This window comes from Silene latifolia, chromosome 5 (assembly GCF_048544455.1).
Source record: "Silene latifolia isolate original U9 population chromosome 5, ASM4854445v1, whole genome shotgun sequence".
Lineage (NCBI taxonomy): Eukaryota > Viridiplantae > Streptophyta > Magnoliopsida > Caryophyllales > Caryophyllaceae > Silene > Silene latifolia.
The window spans coordinates 78,556,254-78,579,600 of NC_133530.1; the positions used below are offsets into that span (position 1 = coordinate 78,556,254).

Sequence of the window (23,347 nt, forward strand, 5' to 3'; positions counted from 1 at the left end):
AAGTATTTTCAAAACGAGTTAATATGATGACATGATTCATAAGTAGGCGTCTTTTTTTAAAATACACTTAGTTTTATCACAAATTCTCATTATAAACGGGCACTATCCGTCTATAAATATAGACGGACAATGTCCCTCTCACACATAAAAGTGGGTAGTGCAAGTGGTGGGAAATAGATACCCTCACTTGCCCTCCCACTTTATGTAATACTCCGTATTTATGGTCTTGGGGGTACTCTATCGAGTAGCCCTTACTCTGTCGAGTAAGGGTATGTTGCAGAATAAAATAGTTTCTGACCTGTTGGGCACTCGATCGAGTAGCTGGGGCACTCGATCGAGTAGGGGGGGTACTCGATCGAGTACCTTGGGTACTCGATCGAGTGTCCGGTTTACGGGGAGTTTTTCGCGGGTTTTGTTAATTATGCGATTAGGGTATTTAAACTAAATCGTCGTTGTTTTAATTCACTTTTACCAAAACCTAAAACCCTGTTTAAGAGAGAAACGATCATCATCTTCCTAATCGCATCCTTAACAATTCCCGGAGTTCAGACGGTCAGTTCGCATCGTAGTTCGTGTCGTTGGATTCCTTGCGTCGAGGGTAAGCTTTTAATATAATTTATATAATGTTTTGCTAGGTTTGGTCAAACCCTAATTTAGGATTTGGGGGTTTTATGAATAGTAAGTAATTGGTAGCCTTTATGTGTTATTTGTTAGGAGGAGAATTCATAGAAGAGGCGTTTTGAGACAACTGTAGATACCGTCTACGTGTTGTGCTTTCCAGGTAGGATTTCCTACTCAGTATTAGTCCCATAATGGGATCTTGGTGATGTGCGTTGTAGTTAGTTATTTGATATGTTGATTGTGATTGTGATTGTAATTGTGATTGGTTCCTATGGCTCTCGAGATGCGTTCTCGGCTGAGTGGGGTCACTTGCGGGAGTGATCTCACGCCCTAGTTTCGCCCTTCGTGGAACCCGCCACGAAAGGGGATGTGCACATTAATGGACGGGGTTATCGCTCAAACGATGAGCGGGGCTTAGGTGGGAACGGTGCGGTCCCCCATCGTGTGGTCGGGTCCGGTGGACGGTCGATTGAGATGATGGGAGTTGGTGGTGTATGTGTGTGTGTGATGATTGTTGTATGTTTGTCTTATTGTTGTTATCTATATTGATTGTGTGATTAATCGACCCGGTGTTGTTTTGTAAAACTGCGGTGATCCATTCGGGGATGGTGAGCAGATATTGAACAGGTAAAGAGATGATATCTTGGGATAGTGGGATGGCCACGACATGACGATAGAGTCTTCATTTCCGTAGTTTAGCATTTATTTACATTTGATTGAGAAAAGATAGTTTGGAATAATGTATTGTACTTTCAGTTTGGTTTCGAGGATTGTACTTATTCATTAAACTACTTATAATAAATGTTGTTTTCGTTTTGTCTATTTGATTATCATGCCTCGGAGCAACCGAGATGGTGATGTCTTCATACCCGAGTGGTCCTGGTAAGGCACTCGGAGTATGGGGGTGTTACAAATGGTATCGAGCGACGATCCCGAAACCGTAACCAATGAACTTAATGAACATAGGGAGTCAATTAAAATGAACCCGGGGTAAAAGTTGTAGGAGCTAGTGCAAAGGCTTGGGAGACGTCCTAAAGTCGCGGGGGTCGCCCTACAACTTTGAACCGGTCACATGGGGAAAGTGTTTGTCGAGTCATCTGTATGTTTGATTAACGTGTGCAACAAAGTGATGAAGTGTGTTGATTGTTTGGTGTTGAAATAGGAAGTTGAGCAAGTGAAAGGATATGATATGTTGAACATGTTAGTGAGATGATAGCATGTTGAATGATTTACAATGTGGCTTTAATAGCATGATGAATTGATCTTGTTGATAGTATAATAGATGCGTAGCATATGTATTCTGATAGCATGTGATTTTATAAAGTTAGCATGTTAGTATACGACGTAATATGCGGGTAGCTCTTACGTATTCAGTACATGATCGAGTGAGGCCGACTCGATCGGGTAGGTTTTTAGCGATTTTGAGTCCAGAATCGAGTTTTGGGGCACTCGATCGAGTAACTAGGGGTACTCGATCGAGTAGAAAATCACTCGATCGAGTAGCCTAGATACTCGATCGAGTGGGTTAGAGATCGAAGGTCCTGTTTGGTTTGGAGTTTGGGTACTCGATCGAGTACATGGGGGCACTCGATCGAGTAGGCCGTTACTCGATCGAGTGGGTTTGGATACTCGATCGAGTAGGTTAAGGCGCGCGTTTCGTGTTTTGAGGTTTAGTACGCGTGTTTATGTTTATTCCTTTCTTATATAGCTTCAAGATGCCGCCCAAGAGAAATGCTTTGTACGCGAGAGCTGAGGTTATGACTACGGATGACATCGTCAAGATGTTAGAGCACCGGACGCTCTTCGAGACCCGAAGAGAGTGAATGAGGACAAGGATAAGAGTAAGGAGAAGGAGGTTGACCATGCTAAAGTCAGCCTCTATATTGCGAGGTTCAACCCGAAGGAGTACAAGGGAGTTGAGGAGCCTAACCATCTTGATAGTTGGTTGAGGGAGATGGAGAACATCTTGGATTTAGTTATTTGTCCGATGAGATGAGAGTGGATCAGGCTGCATTCTATCCGAGGGAGGCACCGGCAAATGGTGGGATTCGGTAAAAGTGAGTGCCAAGGAGATATATACCAACCAGGGGTTACCCGCTATACCTTGGGAGGAGTTTCGTAGGGTTTGTGAGGAAGGAGTTCGTACGAGAACATGTGAGGAGTAAGTTGAGAGAGGAGTTCGACAAGTTTAAGATGACGGCCGAGATGTCCGTGGTCGAGTACTACTGGCGGTTCAATGAGAAATCCGGATATCCGAGGACATGGGTTTGAGTGAGGAGAATCGGCTTTGAGGTTTGAGAGAGGGCTAACCACGAAAATTATGGATAAGTTACCCGTGGGAGTCCTTGCGATGTGAAGGAAGCGTATGAGAGGGTGGGAGAGCCGAGAGGCTAGTGGAGATGGCTCGGGAGAGGTCGGGTGGAGAGAAGAGGAAGTCGGAGAGCGAGGGTGGTGGCCAATCTAATTTCAAGAAAGGCAACCACAATCAATCTAAGGGATTTTCTTCTGGGTCTGGGTTTAGTGCTGGAACTTCCTTTGGGCGAGGTCGTGGGAGTGTGAGCAACAGCTGGGGAGTGACCTGCTTTGGTTGTGGTGGCGTAGGCCACAAGAGACATGAGTGCACGAGCGCACCGGGATCTTTTCGAGACCCGCACGAGCTTTGCAAAAGCAGAGGACCGGTGGATCATGGCCAAACCGGGAGGTCGAGCTATCGAGTGGAGGCAACCGCAACGGCGGTAATTCTTATCGAAGACACCGATGAACAACAACAACAATCAAGGGTCGGGTGCTAAGCCGACCGCATCGCCTAGTCTTGTCCAGGGAGGTGGGCGGAAGACCGATGGCAAGTTGTTCATGATGGACAAGAAGGCGGTGAGGAGGATGCGCACGTTATCATAGGTACATTCCTTGTTAATGGTATTCCTACGTTTGTTTTGTTTGATTCGGGGGCTTCTCAATCGTTTGTGTCTTCGAGTCATGTAAAACAGTTGGGTTTGAGAGTATATGAGTCTGTTAGGGAGCAAGTTTTCATACCTTCAGGTGAGTCTGTATCGTGTGGGAGGTTGTTTAGAGATGTATCTTTGATAGTTGGGCAAGTCGATTTCCCTGTAGACTTGCTAGAGTTTCCTTTTAATGGTTTTGAGATGATAGTTGGGATGGATTGGTTAGGAAAGTATAAGGCTAAGATAGACTGTCATCAAAAGAGAGTGTCCCTAAGAGGTCCTAAGGGTGTAAGTGTGTCTTATCGTGGGTTTCTAGTCAAACCCAAAGTTAAGTTGATTGCAGCTGTCACTTTGAAGTCGTATCTGAGGAAGGGATGTCCTCTGATTTTGTGCCATGTGAGAGATGACCGGATAGAGAGCCCGACAGTTGACGAGATACCAGTGGTGGGAGAGTATGCAGATGTTTTTCCGAGAGGAGATTAGGGGTTGCCACCGAAGAGGGAGATAGATTTCACCGTTGAGTTGAAGCCGGGGACGGGGCCAATCTCTAAGGCACCGTACCGTATGGGTCCTAAGGAGATGGAGGAGCTTAGGAAGCAGTTGGATGATTTGATAGAGAAGGGATACATTAGACCAAGTGTATCGCCTTGGGGAGCACCGGTTCTTTTCGTGAAGAAGAAGGATGGAACTTTGAGGTTATGCATAGATTACGGGGAGCTGAACCGTGTGACGATAAAGAACAAGTATCCTTTGCCAAGGATAGATGACCTGTTTGATCAGTTGAGTGGTGCAACGGTCTTTTCTAAGATCGACTTGAGGTCGGGATACCATCAGGTGAAGATTAGAGATGTGGACATACCGAAGACAGCTTTCACGTCGAGATATGGCCATTATGAGTATGTGGTGATGCCATTTGGGCTGTCCAATGCGCCGGCAGTGTTTATGGATTTGATGAATAAGATCTTCAGACAGTTCTTGGATTAGTTTGTAGTGGTGTTTATCGATGACATCTTAGTCTACTCTAAGACTAAGGAGGAGCATGAGGAGCATCTGAGGATCGTGTTGCAGACTTTGAGAGATCATGAGTTGTATGCTAAGCTGTCCAAGTGTGAGTTCTGGTTAGAGAAAGTTGCTTTTCTGGGGCATGTAATCTCTAAAGATGGGGTAGCTGTGGATCCGGCGAAGATTGAGGCAGTGACAAAGTGGGAAGCACCGAAGAATGTTGCTGAGGTTAGGAGTTTCTTGGGTTTAGCTGGATACTACAGACGGTTCGTGAAAGATTTCTCCAAGATAGCTAGACCGATGACGGCGTTGATGAGGAAAGAAAACAGGTTTCGTTGGGATGAGAGTTGTGAGACGGCGTTCCAAACCTTAAAGGAGCGTTTGACCACAACTCCTGTCTTGGCATTGCCTGAAGGGAGCGAGAATTTTGAAGTTTATATAGATGCCTCGAAGAATGGGTTGGGATGTGTGTTGATGCAGAATGGTAAAGTGATCGCCTATGCTTCTAGGCAGTTGAAGCCTTATGAGGAGAATTACCCTACTCATGACCTGGAGTTGGGTGCAGTGGTGTTTGCTCTCAAGATTTGGAGACATTACCTTTATGGAGCAATCTTTAAGGTATTTTCTGATCATAAGAGTCTCAAGTACATCTTCACGCAGAAGGAGTTGAACATGAGACAGAGGAGGTGGATGGAGCTGATTGGTGATTACGACATGGAAATCATCTACCATGAAGGGAAGGCCAATGTTGTTGCTGATGCTTTGAGTAGAAAGAGTGTACATTCCTTGTGTACAGCTCTATCTTTGATGAGGCTGAGAGATGAAGTAGCGAGGTTCGGGATTCATATGATGCAGAAAGGAGATGCTATGGGTGATATGACAGTACACATGGAGTTTTATGATGATATTCGGGATAAGCAGGCTTTGGATCCTAAGATAGTGGAGTGGAGAGCTGGAGTAGAGAAAGGGACAGTGTCCCGGTTTTCCATTCATACAGATGGTAGCTTGAGGTTTGATGGTAGGTGGTGTGTTCCTAATGACGAGGAGTTGAAAAAGACAATCATGACAGAAGCGCATTGCACACCATATTCAGTTCATCCGGGTGGAGACAAGCTTTACAAAGATTTGAAGAAAACGTTTTGGTGGCACAGGATGAAGAAAGAGATATTTGAGTTTGTGTCCGTTGTTTGACATGCCGAGAGTTAAAGGGGAACAGAGAAGACCACAAGGTAAGGTTCGGTCTTTGGAGGTGCTCGAATGGAAGTGGGAATCCATTTCCATGGATTTCATTGTGGGTTTGCCTAAGAGTCAACAAGGTAACAACATGATTTGGGTGATAGTGGATCGTCGACCAAGTCGACTCACTTTGTTCAATGAAAGATACATGGACTAAGGCACAATTGGCTATGGCCTATCGAAAGAACGTGCTTAAGTTACATGGAGTCCCTAAGGACATAGTGTCCGGAGAGATGCGAGGTTTATATCAAGGTTTTGGAAGGAGTTGCAGGAATCGTTGGGAACGACCTTGAAGATGAGTACAAACATTTCATCCTGCGACAGAGGGCAGGCGGATCGAGAGAACAATCAAGACTCTTGAAGATATGTTGCGAGCTTGTGTGATGGATTTTGGTGGTAGCTGGGAGCAGAGGTTGGACTTGATAGAGTTTTCTTACAACAACAGCTATCACACTAGTATTGGTATGGCACCATTTGAGGCTTTGTATGGGAGGAGATGCAGGAGTCCGATCTGTTGGGACGATAGTCTTTGAGGCAAAGTGGTTTTAGGACCGAGAGATGGTACATGAGATGGTGGAACAGATTAAGATGATCAGAGAACGTATGAGAGCGACCCAGGATCGACGTAAGAGTTATGCGGATCTACATCGTCGAGACATAGAGTTTCGAGTTGGGGACAAGGTTCTTCGAAAGTGTCTCCTATGCGAGGAGTTATGAGATTTGGGAAGAAAGGCAAGCTAAGCCAGAAGTTTATAGGGCCTTATGAGATCTTAGAGCGAGTTGGGGAAGTGGCTTATCGTTTGGCTTTACCGGTACGCTTTGGAGAGAGTGCATAATGTGTTTCATGTATCGCAGTTGCGGAAGTATGTGAGTGACCCGTCACATGTGTTGGAGGCAGAGAGCTTAGAGTTGGATGAGTCTTTATCATACCTTGAGATGCCTAAGCGGATCCTAGACCGAAAAGTTAGAAAGACCAGGAGTGGTGAGACAGTTTTGCTTAAGATCCTTTGGTCTAACCATGAGACCGAGGAAGCTACATGGGAGGCGGAGGATATCATGAAAGAGCGTTACCCTTTCCTTTTTGATCAGGTATGTATGGTTACGGGGACGTAACCTTGTTTCTTTAGGGGGGTAGGAGATGATCGCGAGAGTTTTTAAGAGTTTTTACACCCTTTTTATATGTTGTGTCGGTATGTTTGTCGGGATAAGTTGGGTTAGTAGCATGTTTTACGTTGTGTTTATTTTGACCTTGGAGTCGGGAAGCTTATGGGAGTACCTTTGTTTGGTAGTGGTTTGAACTTCGGGGACGAAGTTCCTTTTAAGGAGGGAAGACTGTAATACTCCGTATTTATGGTCTTGGGGTACTCTATCAGTAGCCCTTACTCTGTCGAGTAAGGGTATGTTGCGAATAAAATAGTTTCGACTGTTGGGCACTCGATCGAGTAGTGGGGCACTCGATCGAGTAGGTACTCGATCGAGTACCTTGGGTACTCGATCGAGTGTCCGGTTCTGACGGGGAGTTTTTCGCGGGTTTTGTTAATTATGCGATTAGGGTATTTAAACTAAATCGTCGTTGTTTTAATTCACTTTTACCAAAACCTAAAACCTGTTTAAGAGAGAAAGCGATCGATCATCTTCCTAATCGCATCCTTAACAATTCCGGAGTTCGGACGGTCGGTTCGCATCGTAGTTCGTGTCGTTGGATTCCTTGCGTCGAGGGTAAGCTTTTAATATAATTTATATAATGTTTTGCTAGGTTTGGTCAAACCCTAATTTAGGATTTGGGGGTTTTATGAATAGTAAGTAATTGGTAGCCTTTATGTGTTATTTGTTAGGAGGAGAATTCATAGAAGAGGCGTTTTGAGACAACTGTAGATACCGTCTACGTGTTGTGCTTTCCAGGTAGGATTTCCTACTCAGTATTAGTCCCATAATGGGATCTTGGTGATGTGTTGTAGTTAGTTATTTGATATGTTGATTGTGATTGTGATTGTAATTGTGATTGGTTCCTATGGCTCTCGAGATGCGTTCTCGGCTGAGTGGGGTCACTATGGGAGTGATCTCACGCCCTAGTTTCGCCCTTCGTGGAACCCGCCACGAAAGGGGATGTGCACATTAATGGACGGGGTTATCGCTCGTACGATGAGCGGGGCTTAGGTGGGAACGGCCTGCGGTCCCCATGGTGGTGGGGGTCCAAAGTGGACGGTCAAGTATTGAGATGATGGGAGTTGGTGGTGTATGTGTGTGTGTGTGGTTCATTGTATGTTTGTCTTATTGTTGTTATCTATATTGATTGTGTGATTAGTAATCGACCGGTGTTGTTTTGTAAAAACTGCGGTGATCCATTCGGGGATGGTGAGCAGATATTGAACAGGTAAAGAGATGATATGGGATAGTGGGATGGCCACGACATGACGATAGAGTCTTCCATTTGTAGTTTAGCATTTATTTACATTTCAGTTGAGAACAGATAGTTTGGAATAATGTATTGTACTTTCAGTTTGGTTTCGAGGATTGTACTTATTCATTAAACTACTTATAATAAATGTTGTTTCTGTTTTGTCTATTTGAATATCATGCCTCGGGCAACCGAGATGGTGATGTCTTCATACCTGAGTGGTCCTGGTAAGGCACTCGGAGTATGGGGGTGTTACACTTTAATTTTGTGAGAGGGCCACTAGACAAATAGTGGTCGTCTATATTGAGATGGACCGTAGTTTTTATAGCCCAAATTTCCATTTATGCTAACGCTTTTTTTCCTTAATTTCCGTCTCCTCTAAACGGTTTTCGCATAAGAAGGACATAATGTCCACTAAAACATCCGTAGATTTTGTCATCAACTTTATAAATTAATTTCGATATACAAAGATATCATGTTATAATAGCAGGCTACTAAAAAGTATTTCATAATTTAATATTTTTGTTTTCTGATGGAGAAGTCGAACCTAAGACCTATTATTAATGATACATCAATCTTAATCACTAGACTAAGGCCCTGTTCTCTTGGACTTAATTTCAGTTCTAATAAGTTCGATTCGATTGATTCAATTCCATTAAGTTGATTTAGTTCGGATTCAACTTCATTCGATTCGATTCGATTCACCTTCGATTCGAGATCGATTCGATTGAGTTGAGTTCATATTAGTTTATTTCAACATTAATATTTTTATTTTATATTCCCATTATTATTACTATTATTATTATATTATTATTATTATTATTATTATTTACTATTGCTATTATTACTATTATATTATTTTTATTTATTATATTACTATTATATTTATTAATAATTAATTTGTATTGTTTATATATTATATTTATATTTAATATATTTATTATTATTATTATATTTTATTTATTATTATTAATATTATCCATAACATATTTATTATTATTATTATTATTATTATATTTAATATTATTATATTAATAAGTTATTATATTATATTAATTGTTTTATTAATATATTCATTATTATTAATATTATTAATCACATATTTATTATTATTATTATTATTATATTTAATTTTATTATATTAATAAGTTACTATATTATACCTATTATTTTTATTATTATATTATTTATTTATTAGTTATTATTATTAATATATTATATTATTATTATTATTATTTTTATCATTTTTATTAATAATATAGTATTATTAATAATATATTTATTATTATATTACTATTTTATTTTTTTATTTATCTTATTAGATTATTATTATTATTATTATTATTATTATTATATTATATTAATATATTAATATATTATTATTATTATTAACGAATATTATTATTATAATATTTATTATTATTATTATTGGTATTATTATTATTATTATTTCAATTCAGTTCAGTTTGGATCAGTTCAGTTCAATTCAGTTAAGCTGCATTAATTCAGTTCAATTCAGTTACATTCAGTTCAATTCAGTTCAGTTCAAGGCCTAAGACATTTCATTATGAATGCTAAACAATTGAAAACAAACAATACTCCTAAATAATCCAAAAATCTTAACAATTACAATTATTATGATTATACAAAATCAATCCTATAAGCATACCAAGTTGGCAAATCCATTAATTAATAACCCAAAAATCCTACTCTCAATTTGTCAACAAAAGAAAGCAATAATAAAACAATCAACACAAACCCTCCTTCTTTCCTTTTTTTTTTAATAAAAATAAATAAATTCAGAAAGCGGCACGCCAGCTAATAATGACGAAATCTCCCACGTCGATCAAACCTCTTCCTTACGTGTCATCCTGTCATTGGCCAGCACTTACCAAAGAACAACCTGGCTCCACACTTAAAATACCGAAACTACCCTTCCGAACCACACTTAGCCCACACCGAACCTAAAAAACAAACCTACTGGTTAGGATAACAAGAGGGAAAGAACAGCTGGAGACAGCCTGTCAACAACCTTTCTCTCTCCTATCTCTACCTCCTCCTTTCTCTCTCGTCCTACAGTTTTATGCGCTTCCACTCTCTCCCTTTCTCTCTCTACAACTTCGCACTTTCTCTCTCATCAACTGCGAACGACGAACGACGAACAAACTTCGATCGCTCGCCAGAAATCGCCGTCTCGGTATATATTTTTTGTGATTTTTTTTGTATATATTTTTTTTCAGATTTATGATCTTTAATTATGTAATTTCGTCAATATTTGTGTACTTTATTGTGTAATTTTTGCTTAAGAATGTCTAATTTTAGGTTTTTGTTAGTACTGATTGTAATATGCTGATCTGTGTCTGTTAGAACTGATTGCCGTTGATGTGTTAGTTTTTTTATATTTGTTTTATTGAGGTTTTGTTGTAGATTTGGATTTTTTATGGTTAATAATTTACATTACAAGTTGTAATGAAAATTTGGAGGAATTTTTGTGACATTGATGTAACATTGAAAGAGGCGTTAATTTGGAGTGATTTTATCGTCTCAGAGTTATGAGTGAGGAAGTATTTGTTGTTTTGAGTGAGATTAGATGTTTAGGTTTGTGAAGTCGTGTCGAAATTCGTGGTGTGCGACTAATTGCTCTTAAAATTGTTGATTTTAGACTTTTTGCTTCATGCTGCGGAGCTTAATGACTTTTGTGATATGGAAGTTTTTAGTTTTGGTGATGAGTAGGAGTGACTCACCAAGTAATGTAGCATAAGCGAGATTCATTCGAAACCAGTAAGCTTATTTAGTGCTTTCTTCAGGTTTTGGGGGAATAGGAGAGGTAGTTAATGTTTGGCTGGTAGTACGGCCTCAGCCTGGTTGTTTAGTTAAGGTAGGGAGTCTCATCTCTTAGTGGTTATCTGATGTGTACAAGAATTCACTTGCTAATGGCCTTCCGCATCGTTCATAGTACACCACATGGGTAAAAGCTCGAGTGTCTATAAGACTAAAGAAAAGACTTGAGAGTTTGATTAAACTAGCCTCGAGCCTTTTTGTGCTCGGAAAAGCTGTGTGTTCATTTATTTTGGGTAGGGTGACTATATATACTCTGCTGGTTTCTCACGTCCTTGCTTATGTATCAGCTCTTTATCATGATAGTATAATTTGAATGGTACTGGCTTCTAAGGGTGGCATGTGTTCTGTATAAGGCAAAACGTTTGTTTCAACAAAGTTTGTGGAAAGCCGAAAAGCATAGGATTTTGCTTATGAAACAAATCGGAACTATATTCAGGGGTCCCTGTCTCTAGTGTATGTGATGGCGTTATAATTAGCCTTTTAAATGTATTGATGTATATGTCTCAAGTTTCTTTACATTATAAGGAAATACTTTGTTGAACAACGATACAATACATCTGCCCACGGCCTCATTTACATGCTCCCCTTTCTTAGCCTGAAGGCTCTATACTTTAAGTGGAAGAGCAATGATATATTTTAATATTTCAAACTCAAGTATATTTATATTTTTTAATGTCTGCAGGAGTAATATTTGATTATTGAGAGCCTGTGTGATCAATCAAGTCTATTACAATTAGAAGTTGTCTGCAATTAACTTGTTTGTTGGTTAGGAAGATCCTTCTTTGTTGTTGCTGTATACAATCTGAGATCTGCAAATTCCGTTCATTACGTTGCTGGTGACCAAATAAAAAGGTTGTATGTCTCTTGATGCTGCCAGGGCTGCTCATTCTCATATTGGGAACAGAGCTTTGGCTTTATCATAGGCCCATTTTCTTTCTCCATGCTGGCAGAGAGCATGCTTGGAATTCTTTCTTCGGGTAATGCCCCTGACCAATCTATTCGTCGATGTGCTCGGTGTGGTGACAATCTCTTTGGTGGTTCTCTTGGTACTTATTGGCCTATTATGCATAATTTACACGCTGTATTTCTCTGCTCGTATTCGAAGTTCAGCCTACGCTCAACTTGGTTACTTTAACGGGCCTTGGGTTGTTCGAATCATTTTCATCTTGTTTGGAATATTTTGGGGTGCTGGTGAGGTGTTCAGATTAAAGTTTTTTAGGCAGGACGGTAAAGTGTTTCGATCCTTAGGTCAAGGATGGCAGGACGACATTTGCAAGATATACATCCTAACAAATCTGGGGTTCACAGAACCATGCTTGTTCCTCATCATGGCCTTTCTCTTACGTGCATCCCTGAAATGGCGGGAATCCGGGCTATTAAACCCCAAATGGAACTTCAGGACAATCAGCTACGTCTTGCTTTATTGCTTCCCCATTTTCGTGTTGAATCTTATTGTTGTGATGGTGGCCCCTAAACTAATCGGGAAGGGTAAATTGTTGAAAGTAACAGTTCTATTTGCTCAAACATATATGTCAACAACTTTATCAGGTCGGCGCGTGATTACTTGCACATACCCTTTGTTGAGTACAATACTTCATGGACTCTTCGCTGCTGTTTTAACTACTTACCTGTTGTTACTTATGAGGCGGATGGCCAAGTCAGTCATCAACAAAGGGTTGCAGAAAAGAGTTTACATATTGATGTCCCTTGTTTCCAGTTTCCTCCCTTTGAGGGTTCTTTTGCTGGGACTATCAGTTTTGACGAGGCCGCAGCATTTTCTTTTTGAAGTTCTTGTCTTTTGTGGTTTTCTTGTGCTTTTATCTTGTATTGTGGTGGGCATTCTTATACTTGTTTACTTACCGGTTGCTAATTCACTAGCCCTCAATCTGGATCGAGGGTTGCGAGATCTAGAGGCTGGTGGTCGGGGAAGTTTATATGCATCCGGTGAGGACATTACTGATTCTAGCTCTCTAATTGCTGACAACCAAAGCCATCTGGGGAGAGACTCGGATGCCTCGACTAAAGGGGGTTCTATTTCTTTCCGAACTATCATCAAAGATGAAGGCACTTCAACAAGCGTAAACGAGGAGGAAAAAAGCAGTTTCCCACAGGGTTTCAGGCGGTTGTCAGCCTCATCCCAGCTGCCTTCGTAATCAAATGCGATTTAATTGGTTGGGAAAGATTAAGGAGAAGAGAAGTTTGTTTTTTTCGTTAGTTCTCTTGTCTTGAAAATGTTTAAAAGGTGCAAATGTGGATCAATGTTTCGATCAATAAGGCTGTATCTGTTTATAGAACAAGGAAATGCTTACCCCGTTAGTGTTACCCACCACTTTCAACTTTCAACCTTGTGGTCATTGTTTTGATTCCTTGATTAAGTTGTTGAGCTCAACCAAAATTCTTAAGATCTTAAGCATGAAAAGTTTTTGTATGGAATGTTTTTATCGCAAAGTTTATAATGGTTTGTTTCAAATTCAGGTCTCGTAGAAGCGCTTTGAAAAACAGAAGATCTTGTGCATCAAAACAAAATTCGTTGAAGGACTATAATTTACAGTATGTTCTTGGAATGCACATGCTTTTAAAAAGAGAATTATTTGTAGAATCGAAATCAAGCTCCAAAGCACCAAACTCCCACTCCCTATTCACGTTGGTCATTGTTCATAGCACACTAAACAATCAAATACCTATCACCATAATAATGTGGCCATCCAATACGCTAATAGGATCTCTCATCTCTCATTTGGTCGCTCAATACAAAATCAAGTTGGAGATAGGCTCAAACAAAAAAGAAAAACAAATTCTCACTTTAGACGGACACTTCCGTCTAAAGTTGTAGATGGGTCAAATATTACACTACTTTCATAATAAGACAAACAACAAGTGAGATGTCACCACTTTGTCTTATTATGTAAGTGGTGACATATTTGACCTGTCTACACTTTAGACGGATATACCCGTCTAAAGTGAGACTAATTGGTTTCTAACTTCATCTTGACCCCCTAGAACCACATACATCCTTTTTCCCCAAATGTCAATTAGTGCGCCATGCTTTATTACATTTATATTTATGATGGCTTTAGAAATCAATAATGTAATTTGGAAATAATGAGGCGCCGCCCAAATTAAGAGGCCTTGTTCTCTGACTCAGCCGGCGAAGGGCTTGAGGTAACAAGCGATCCTTACAAAGACTCTCAATGATGGTGCTATAAAGGACGGCATTGGGCTTAAAAGGGCCTTTAGACTCCCATCCTATTTATTAAAAGAACAACCACAGAGCTGAGGTGTCGCTCTATGGTTGAAAGTCAGCAAGTCAAAATTCTTTTGCATTTGCTAAAAATCAGGGGCCACGATCAGAGTACCCTTTAATTAGATTGTAAGTCTATTTTGTTCTCTCAGTATTTAAGTTGGGTTATGCCCAACATATAATGGGCTCATTTTGTATTTTTAGATTGTTTTAAATTTAGTCGCCATTATAAGATACTATAAAATCCAGGTTATTTTTGTTGTCTTTAGTTTTGACAAAGATCAAAAAATGGTAGGATGTCAATTATTAAATGACAAGTGAAATAAATTGAGTATAAATGATCAAATTACTCATCAAATTCATTTTTAAAATAGAAATGACAACAAATGACTGAGACACCCCCAAAGTGGAAAATGACAACAAATGACCGGAACAGAGAAGTAGTTGATATGCCTTAGTATTAGTCATTTAATGATTTTAGTACAAAAATCAAGAAAATAGCTCCTATTATTATTATTATTAACAAGTAGATAATAAGTTATGCGGACTTAATTAACTTTTAAAAATATTCTCTATATAAAAAAGTAAGCATATGTATAAGACACTCATAAATGGAAAAGATAAATAAATGATTGAGACGGAGTAAGAACTTCGTATTAATTTGTGTTAACAAGTATTTTCTCTTATAAATTTTGCGTTAGGAGTTTTAACAAATTGATATAAGAGTGTAACACAATATTATTGAGTAACAATTTAATGTCACTTTTGATTAAATTATTTAATAGACAAATAACATAACGTTCTATTTTGATATCTTTTACAAAATATTTTATATTGGTAAACTATTATGTTAAAATATGTTAATTTTCATTATAAAATCGTTTTATATGATACTCCTTCCAAAAAAGGCAAATTGTAAATTGCTTAATTAAGATTTTTATTTATTTTGTTTTTAGTTTTAATGAACGAGTTTTACAACTAAATAGTGGTAAAAGTATTTAAATATACAAAATCAAACTTAAGCTTATATTCCCTTTATTTCGGTTGTTTGTTTGCCTTTGGTTTTGACACAAAGACTAAGGAAAGAGGATCAATTACTAGATGTAAGTGAACCAAATTGAGAGTGGATGATTTAGTTATCCATCATATGCATTCCTAAACTGGAAAGGCAAAAAAATGACTGAGCGAGCGGTGCGGATCCTATGTCCCATTTGGTGTCCCATTGTGTGTGTCACACCACTTAGCTTCTAACACCTCAATAAATTAGTATATATTGTAGTATTTTATTTTACCACAAGTGATGTGTCGAAATGTATGTGGTATGACACACACAATGAGACACAAAAGTGGGACAAAGGTTCATCACTGATGACTGAGTCATCCCAAAATAAAATAAGAAAACAAATTATTCAAGTCAAATCAAGTACCGAGTCAATTATACAACTAACTCCACCATAACTCTCAACTGAGTCGGGGAATCAAGTTGATCAGGTACCGGGTATGTTATACATATGTCAATATCATAATACTGGTAAAAAATTCAATGAAACGCCTTTTTTCCTTTGCCATTTTTTAAATTTAAATTTTATTTGAAAAAAAAAACATCAATGTTATATTGGGTTTTCTAACGTGTACCCTCAGGACACACATTAATAACGACCCATGTTATAATACTTATACGGTAAGTAGTACAAAAACTACATTATTTTAATAAGTTTTTCTTTTAAATGATACTCCATCAGATGTAACTCTTATTCCCTTCAATTCAATTGATTGGAAATATTACCTTTTATAAAACTTTTTAGGTGGAAGAAAAAGTAAAGAGTGAAATCATAAATTCTCATTTGTGAGGATTAATATTCGTCATAAAATTGTGACAGATCAAATAAAACCTACATGAGTAGATAAAGACAAGTCATTTGTGACTCCCTAATTAGTATTTTGATTTTTGTCGTATTTACCAATGATATTCGACCCGTCACAAGGGAGACTCATTGGGGTGAAATAGGTAAAACATGAAAGAAAATAATGGATAAATAAGTCAATTTTCTTACCAAATAAGAAATGTTACTTCGGTTTAAATTGTCTAAAAAATAATGGATAAATAAGTTAATTTTCGTATCAAATAAAAAATGTTACCTTTTATTTAAATTGTGTCAAAATGAAAGGTGCATGTACTAATCTATGAATTGCATTGAGTATAAAATTGACCCTAAAAAATGGATCAAATTTACGGAACGAGTCAATTTTGATGGTCGGTTAAAACTCTAATCTGTATGATGGATCAATTTACGGAACGGGTCAATTTTGATGGATCAAATTTACAGAACGGGTCAATTTCGTTTCAATTTTGACCATATTTGTATAGGCTAATTAACATCTTCATAGACGAATACATTTGTGGAAAAAGCACTGGTTAAAAGTTTTTGCGATTTAAAATTATATCACTGGTTCGTATATTAAATTTTGCATATTTGTATAATTATACGACGGATTTGTATATTTAACAATTCGACAAAATTGTTCTAAAATATGCACGGGTCACAATTTTCATTTTGTCCTATTTTCATTGGTTAATACTACATGATTTGTACTAGATGATAAACGGGCCAAAAGTTCTCATTTTAGTGCACCGGATCTCCAAACATGCACGTACAAGTTTGACTAAATTAAAAACGAGTATAACAATTTGCACGGGTGACTCGTGCAATTTGACTAATTATGTGTTTTTTTTTTTATCTAAGTACTTTTGTTTCATACGCCGCTTTATATCATATACGCTAATTGTAATTGAAATTTATAATCCAAATATAAAAACATAATATGACTATGCGAAACTCATCTATTACTTAGCTTTTTTTTTTGGTGAAATGTAAGAAATCTCATTAAGCACAAAGACTATTACAAGATAAATAATTAGGTTTTATAGGATCAAACTACATGAAAATTATACAGTGATAAGTGCATTGATCCAATTCAACTCTTGCTCATAATTCTTCACATTCAGTTTCACCCTTGCATGAGCCTGCATCAATCTGATTATTTGAGTAGTCAATGTAGCAGGTTTCAGTAGAACACCGTCTGTTCTGGCACTGTTGCGTTGCTGCCATATTGAATAGTACACTGCCATGAATGCAAGTGTACAGACATTCTTCTTATAAGCCGACCAATTCCTTCTCCCTATCCAAACAATACCATTCCCAGTTGGAACTAGTATTTGCAGGGATAAACATATAGCCTCTAACACCATTTTAGTATACCTGCAATCTTGAAAGAGATGACTGAAATCCTCCTTCCCATTGTCACAGATGCAGTACTGGTCATTAACAGTAACACCATACCTAAACAGTTTTTCTTTGACATTCTGAGCCTTCCGAGCATAAGCCAAATGAAGAAGAAGTGTGTTTAGGTACCATCCAGCTCTTCCAAATTAACCTTGCCCATCCAACTGTTGATTTTTTACGCCTTAGCCATTCATAACCTGAATCGATGTGTAACCTCTCATGTATGCATAAGCCAACACCCATTCTTTGTACCAGCAGAGAACACATCTCTAACTGAGCAAATGGTCTTCCAGTTTCCACCCATGTGAGTCCTAGGATTGTGATTAACCCACTCACTGCCTTTCATATAAATTTGGTGCACCCATTTAACCCACAAACTGTCAGGCTTGCTATATATCCACCATACCAACTTCCCCATTGTAGCTGTGTTCCAAGTAAAGCTATTTTTAAGTCCAAGTCCACCCTCCTTTTTAGGGGAACAAACCTGGTCCCAATTAACCAAGGGGGTTCTCACATATATACAAGATCCATCCCAAAGATAGTTCCTACAAATGCTATCAATCTTCCTCAGAACTCCTTTAGGAATTAAGAAAATACTAGTCCAGTAGGTGTAGAGAGAGGTAAGCACAGCTTGAACCATCACCAACCTTCCTGCATAAGATAATTTTCTAGCACCAAACGATCTAATCCTGTCCACAATTTTATCAACTAATATTTGACAGTCCTTCTTCCCCATTTTCCCTGCAACAATTGGAATGCCAAGATACTTAAAAGGAATGTTACCCTCCACACAACCAGAAGCACTAATGATATGATCCCTATCAGTCTTTGGGACTCCATTAAAGTAGATATTTGATTTGAGCTTGTTCATATGCAAACCAGAAGATTATGAAAAGGTGGCAAAAGATCTCAACAGCACCATTACAGACTGAGTATACCCTCTGGAGAATAACAACAAGTCGTCTGCAAACATAAGATGACTTAATTGCATTCTTCCACACAAAGGGTGGAACCTGAACTTCATGTTGGCAGTTGTAAAGTGCAGAATTCTAGAGAAATATTCCATGGCAATTGTAAACAAAAGGGGAGATAAGGGATCCCCTTGTCTCAATCCCTTCTTCCCTTTGAAAAACCCAAAAGGCTCACCATTCAGAACAAGTGAGTATGAAGCAGTAGTGATGCACTCCATAATCATTAGCACCAAATGAGGAGGAAAATTCAAAGCAGTTAGCATCTGTTGAATGAAGCTCCAATTAACTGAGTCATATGCTTTTTTGAGATCTACTTTGATGAGACATCTGGGAGATACAGAAGCTCTCTTGTATAACCTGATGAGATCTTGGCACACTAAGATATTCTCAATAATGTTCCTTCCTTTAATAAAGCCACCTTGATTGGGACTGATAATGTTGGGAAGGACAGTAGCCAACCTTGCACACAACAATTTAGAGATGACCTTATAGATCACATTACAGCATGAAATGGGTCTAAACTGTGTGACATTCTCAGGCATTTCAACTTTAGGAAGAAGAGAAACAATAGTATGGTTAGCTTGCTTTAAGAGCTTACCATTTTTAAAGAAATCTTTAACCACAGTGCAAACATCCTCTCCCACTATACTCCAGGCTGTCTTATAAAAACCACTAGAGAACCCATCTGGCCCAGGTGCTTTATGGTCAGGAATGGAGAAGACAACAGTTTTTATCTCCAAGTCAGATACAGGTGCCAACATGATATCCCAATGTTCAGCAGTACATACAGGGCCTTTTTGCACTACCTGAACATTAACCTGCTTCACAGAATCCTCCGTACCCAGTAAACCTTGATAGAATCTCAAGAAGGCTTGCTGAATCTGGCCAGGTTCAGTCCACACACCCTGATCATCAGCAACTTTGAAAATTTTGTTTCTAGCTTGTCTCCCTTTAATGCAACTGTGGAAATAACTAGAATTTGAGTCCCCTTCTTTCAACCAAGTTGCCTTTGATTTCTGAAGCAGGAAACTATCACAAGCTTTCTGAAGCTCCTGAAAATCTTTAGCAGCTTGCCTCTTAATGTCCATAAGATCAACATTACTATGATCCCTTCTCAACTGATCCTGAACATATTCAAGATGCTTGCGAGCTCTCATAGCATTATTCTCAACATCCTCAAAAAGAGCACTATTCAATTCCTTCAAGGGTTTCTTAAGCATTTTCAATCTCCTCACAAAACAAAACATGGGAGTACCATAGACAGGACAGTCCCAAACCTTACTAACACATGGGAGAAAATCATCCACCCCACTCCACATATTAAAAAATTTGAAGCTCTTCCTACTTCTAGAGCCAAATTTGGTATCCTGTATAATACAAGGAGTATGGTCAAAGTAGCCTTCCACATGGAAGTGGGCAGCATAATCAGGCTTCTTCATAACCCACTCATGATTGACTAAGGCCCTATCCAACCTGCTATAAACTCTAGTATTTGCTTCCTCCTTGTTATTCCAAGTAAAGTAAGATCCAATAGCAGGCATATCAAGAACATTGCAATGATCCACACAATGTTGAAAGTCCTCCATTTCTTCATCTGTTGTTTGCCCCCCAAGCCTTTCAGAAGGTCTTAACACTGTATTAAAATCTCCACACAGCAGCCAAGGACCCCTGATTTGGTTTGAGAACTGCTCAAGTTTTAACCACAGAATTTTCCTTTCCTGAACTCCATTAAAAGCATAGATCATGGTGAGGTGATAAGACTCACCAGTAGCTAGCTCATCAACACAAACATGGATAAATTGAGCATTATACTCAATGAAGTTAATTTGATACATATGAGGTTTCCATAATAACCATACTCTTCCTCCTTTATGGCAATGAGAATTAGTAGAAATACACCAGCCATCACATATATTCTGCCTGATTTGATTTAGAGACGAAGGTTTTACCTTCGTCTCAAGGAGACCAAATAGTCCAATGTCATGATGGTGCAGGAACCACTTGATGTGTTTCTGTTTTGTTGGACTATTGAGCCCCCTAACATTCCAGAAGCCTATCATTGACCCTTGCCCCCCTCTGGGGGCAAGATGGGAGTTCTAGTACCAATTCTTACTTTGGGAGTAGCATTGTTTAGGGCATCAAGGAAGGAATGATTCCCAAATCTAGTCGAGCTACATCCACGGTCCAGAAGTTCTGCCTGCTCAATCTTATGATGCCCTTCTTGCCGGAGTAGCAATATGGTGAGTCCCTTTCTGAGTCCATGTCACCTGAGATGGATTAGGCAACACAGCAGGAGTTTTATCAATTGGTATTGGTGGTGACCCAGCAGTAGTCTTAGGGGTGGGATTAGGAGTGGGCACCTTTGGTGTAGACACCCTAGGACTGATCTTAAGGCTAGGTCCAGGAACCTGAGGGGCCTGCACTTTAGGTTGCCATTTCTGAAACACCTTTTTTCTCTGCTGAACTTTTCCTTTAGATTTCTTACAAGCTTGATCGATATGTCCAACTCCACCACACATTTTACACAGGATGGGGTTCCACTCAAACTCTACAGAGATCACAACAAGTTTCCCATCCTCATCAAGGAACTGAACCTCTTTAGGCGTAGCTTTGCCAAAGGGGACATCAATGAGCACTCTAGCATAGGCTAGCCTAGTTCTATCCTCTGTTGCTCCATCACATCTAATAAAATCACCCATCAATGCAGCAATTCGGGGAATACACTTGCCCCAGAATTTGAGAGGGAGATTAAGCAGCTTAGCCCAAACTGGGACAACTGTCACATCAGCTTTAGTAAGGGGTTCAGAGGCAGACCATGGTCGCACAATCAAAGGTTTGTTTTCAAATAAAAAATGTCCCTGTTTTAACACAGCCTCTTGATCTTTTTGTCGACCAAATCTAACCAAAAACACCCCAGAAGGTAGGAAAGAAACCCTATCCACCCCATAATCCGCCCATAACCTTTGAATAAAACCCTCCACCACATCCCATGGAGGATTCGCACCAAGTATGAAACAAATTACAGAGTTTTTCCAGAAGTTTAATTCCGCCTTAACATCAGCATCAGAAAATTGAAGCAAACCTGTGGGCTCTTCCAAGATAGTATCCAACTTCTTCTTGCCTTTATCACGAGTCTGCACAAGCCATTCTTCCGTCTCATCATCCACAAGGTCATCCAAGTCTAACGGCTCCACGTCGACAGGAACCGCAGTCAATTTAACGGAAGAAGATGGACCTGCAACAGTGAAATCTAAAGGGGAGAAACGATTTTTATTTGAGTTTTTGTTATTTTTATGCGAAGAAATTGATAAAGTTCGTTGCTTTTTTGCAGCCGTCATTGTAGAAAGCTAGGGATCTGCACAAACTTTTTTGTTGATTTTTTTGGATTTTTTTAGGTTTTTTCTCTCTCTAGCTCTAACATCTCTCTAAACAAGTTTTATTACTTAGCTTTTGTTATATAAAATTTTCTAAAAAAAAGGCAAAGAGCTATTATTGCTTTATTTTTAAATTTTATTTCTAAAGATAATTAACTTTAACGGAAAGATTATTAATCAATGTAAGACGCAGCTTAAAAATTCACATTTTTGTATAGTAACAAATTTAAAAGAGCATACCCGTGCATTTTGCATGGGTTTAAGATTAATATAATTAATATTAATATTGCACGGATTATACAACAATTCACATTGCTACAACATTTACTTTTGTTATGCTTTGATATATGACTATATAAATTGTAACTTTATTATTGCCATATTTTAGATACCCTCGATAGATACAATTTTGGTAATTGCAAACGAAATTAAGATACACATTGAGAACATGAAATATGAGTTCAGTTAAAGACCAACCACTATTAACACATCTTGCTATAACATTCTAAATAACAAACCCGTGCAATTTGCACGGGTTTAAGACTAGTCTTTCTCAGCAAGCGAAGAGCACCAGCATTGTCACTAGACCGGCAGAGGCCTTTGAACATAGAACCGTATGTAACAAGGGTTGGTTGTATCCCAAGCTTGACGATTTTATCCAGCAATTATTCATTCTTAACTTGTCTTGGTTGTTTAAGTTTTATACGGAGTATTTTCTTTTTCTACGAGTATCTTGGATTTGTAAGATTAATTATAAAGTGGACCAGTATGATTGTGATGCCTCCACAGTTCACTCGTATGAAGAATTATCAAGGAGCCTTAACTGTTTTTGGCGAAATGATCGTTCTAGAAGGCATTTTGCCTAATGAAGTACGTATCATTACTAACAATTAATTTGAGTGCAATTGCAAATCTCGGAGATCTTAAGAACTGTCAGGTGCTGAGGTGCTTCACGCCTACAGTGAGAAATGCGGTTTCAACCTGAGATACGGAGTATGTTGGTGTCACAAACTGTTTTATTGACACGTATGCCAAGTCTGGTTGCATTGAGACTTGAGAGTGCATCAGGATTATTCGAAGGGACGATCCCGACAAAAAGAAGAAAATAAGCTAAAAAGAGATTTGAAGAAATGCAAAAATTGGGCATTAGACCAAATCGAATTACTATCTCAAGTGTTCTTAATGCTTATAGCCATTGCGGTTTAGCTCAAGAAGGGGTCAAATTATTTGAAAGAATGGTAAATGAGGGTTCTATCAGTCCTCCGGACTTGAAACATTATGGAGCTGTGGTTGATATGTTGAGCCGAGCAGGGAGATTGAAAGATGCAGAAGAAGCCGCATTCGAAATCACAGAGATGGTGTTGTAATTTGGCAGACAATGTTCATGGTCAAGCAGAGGTAACTACTCAAAAGAAAACGACATAAATTCAATACAGG

At 38.7% G+C, this 23,347-nt stretch overlaps 1 protein-coding gene across 1 annotated transcript; it reads left to right on the forward strand.

The window, feature by feature from the left end:
• The first annotated feature begins 9,877 nt into the window (after nucleotides 1-9,877).
• On the forward strand, nucleotides 9,878-13,466 carry LOC141657602 (uncharacterized). Its single transcript, XM_074464886.1, has 2 exons — nucleotides 9,878-10,396; nucleotides 11,723-13,466. Exon 2 carries the CDS (start codon nucleotides 12,021-12,023, stop codon nucleotides 13,191-13,193), a length of 1,173 nt encoding a protein of 390 aa, XP_074320987.1. The 5' UTR covers nucleotides 9,878-10,396; nucleotides 11,723-12,020; the 3' UTR covers nucleotides 13,194-13,466.
• Nucleotides 13,467-23,347: the final 9,881 nt, after the last annotated feature.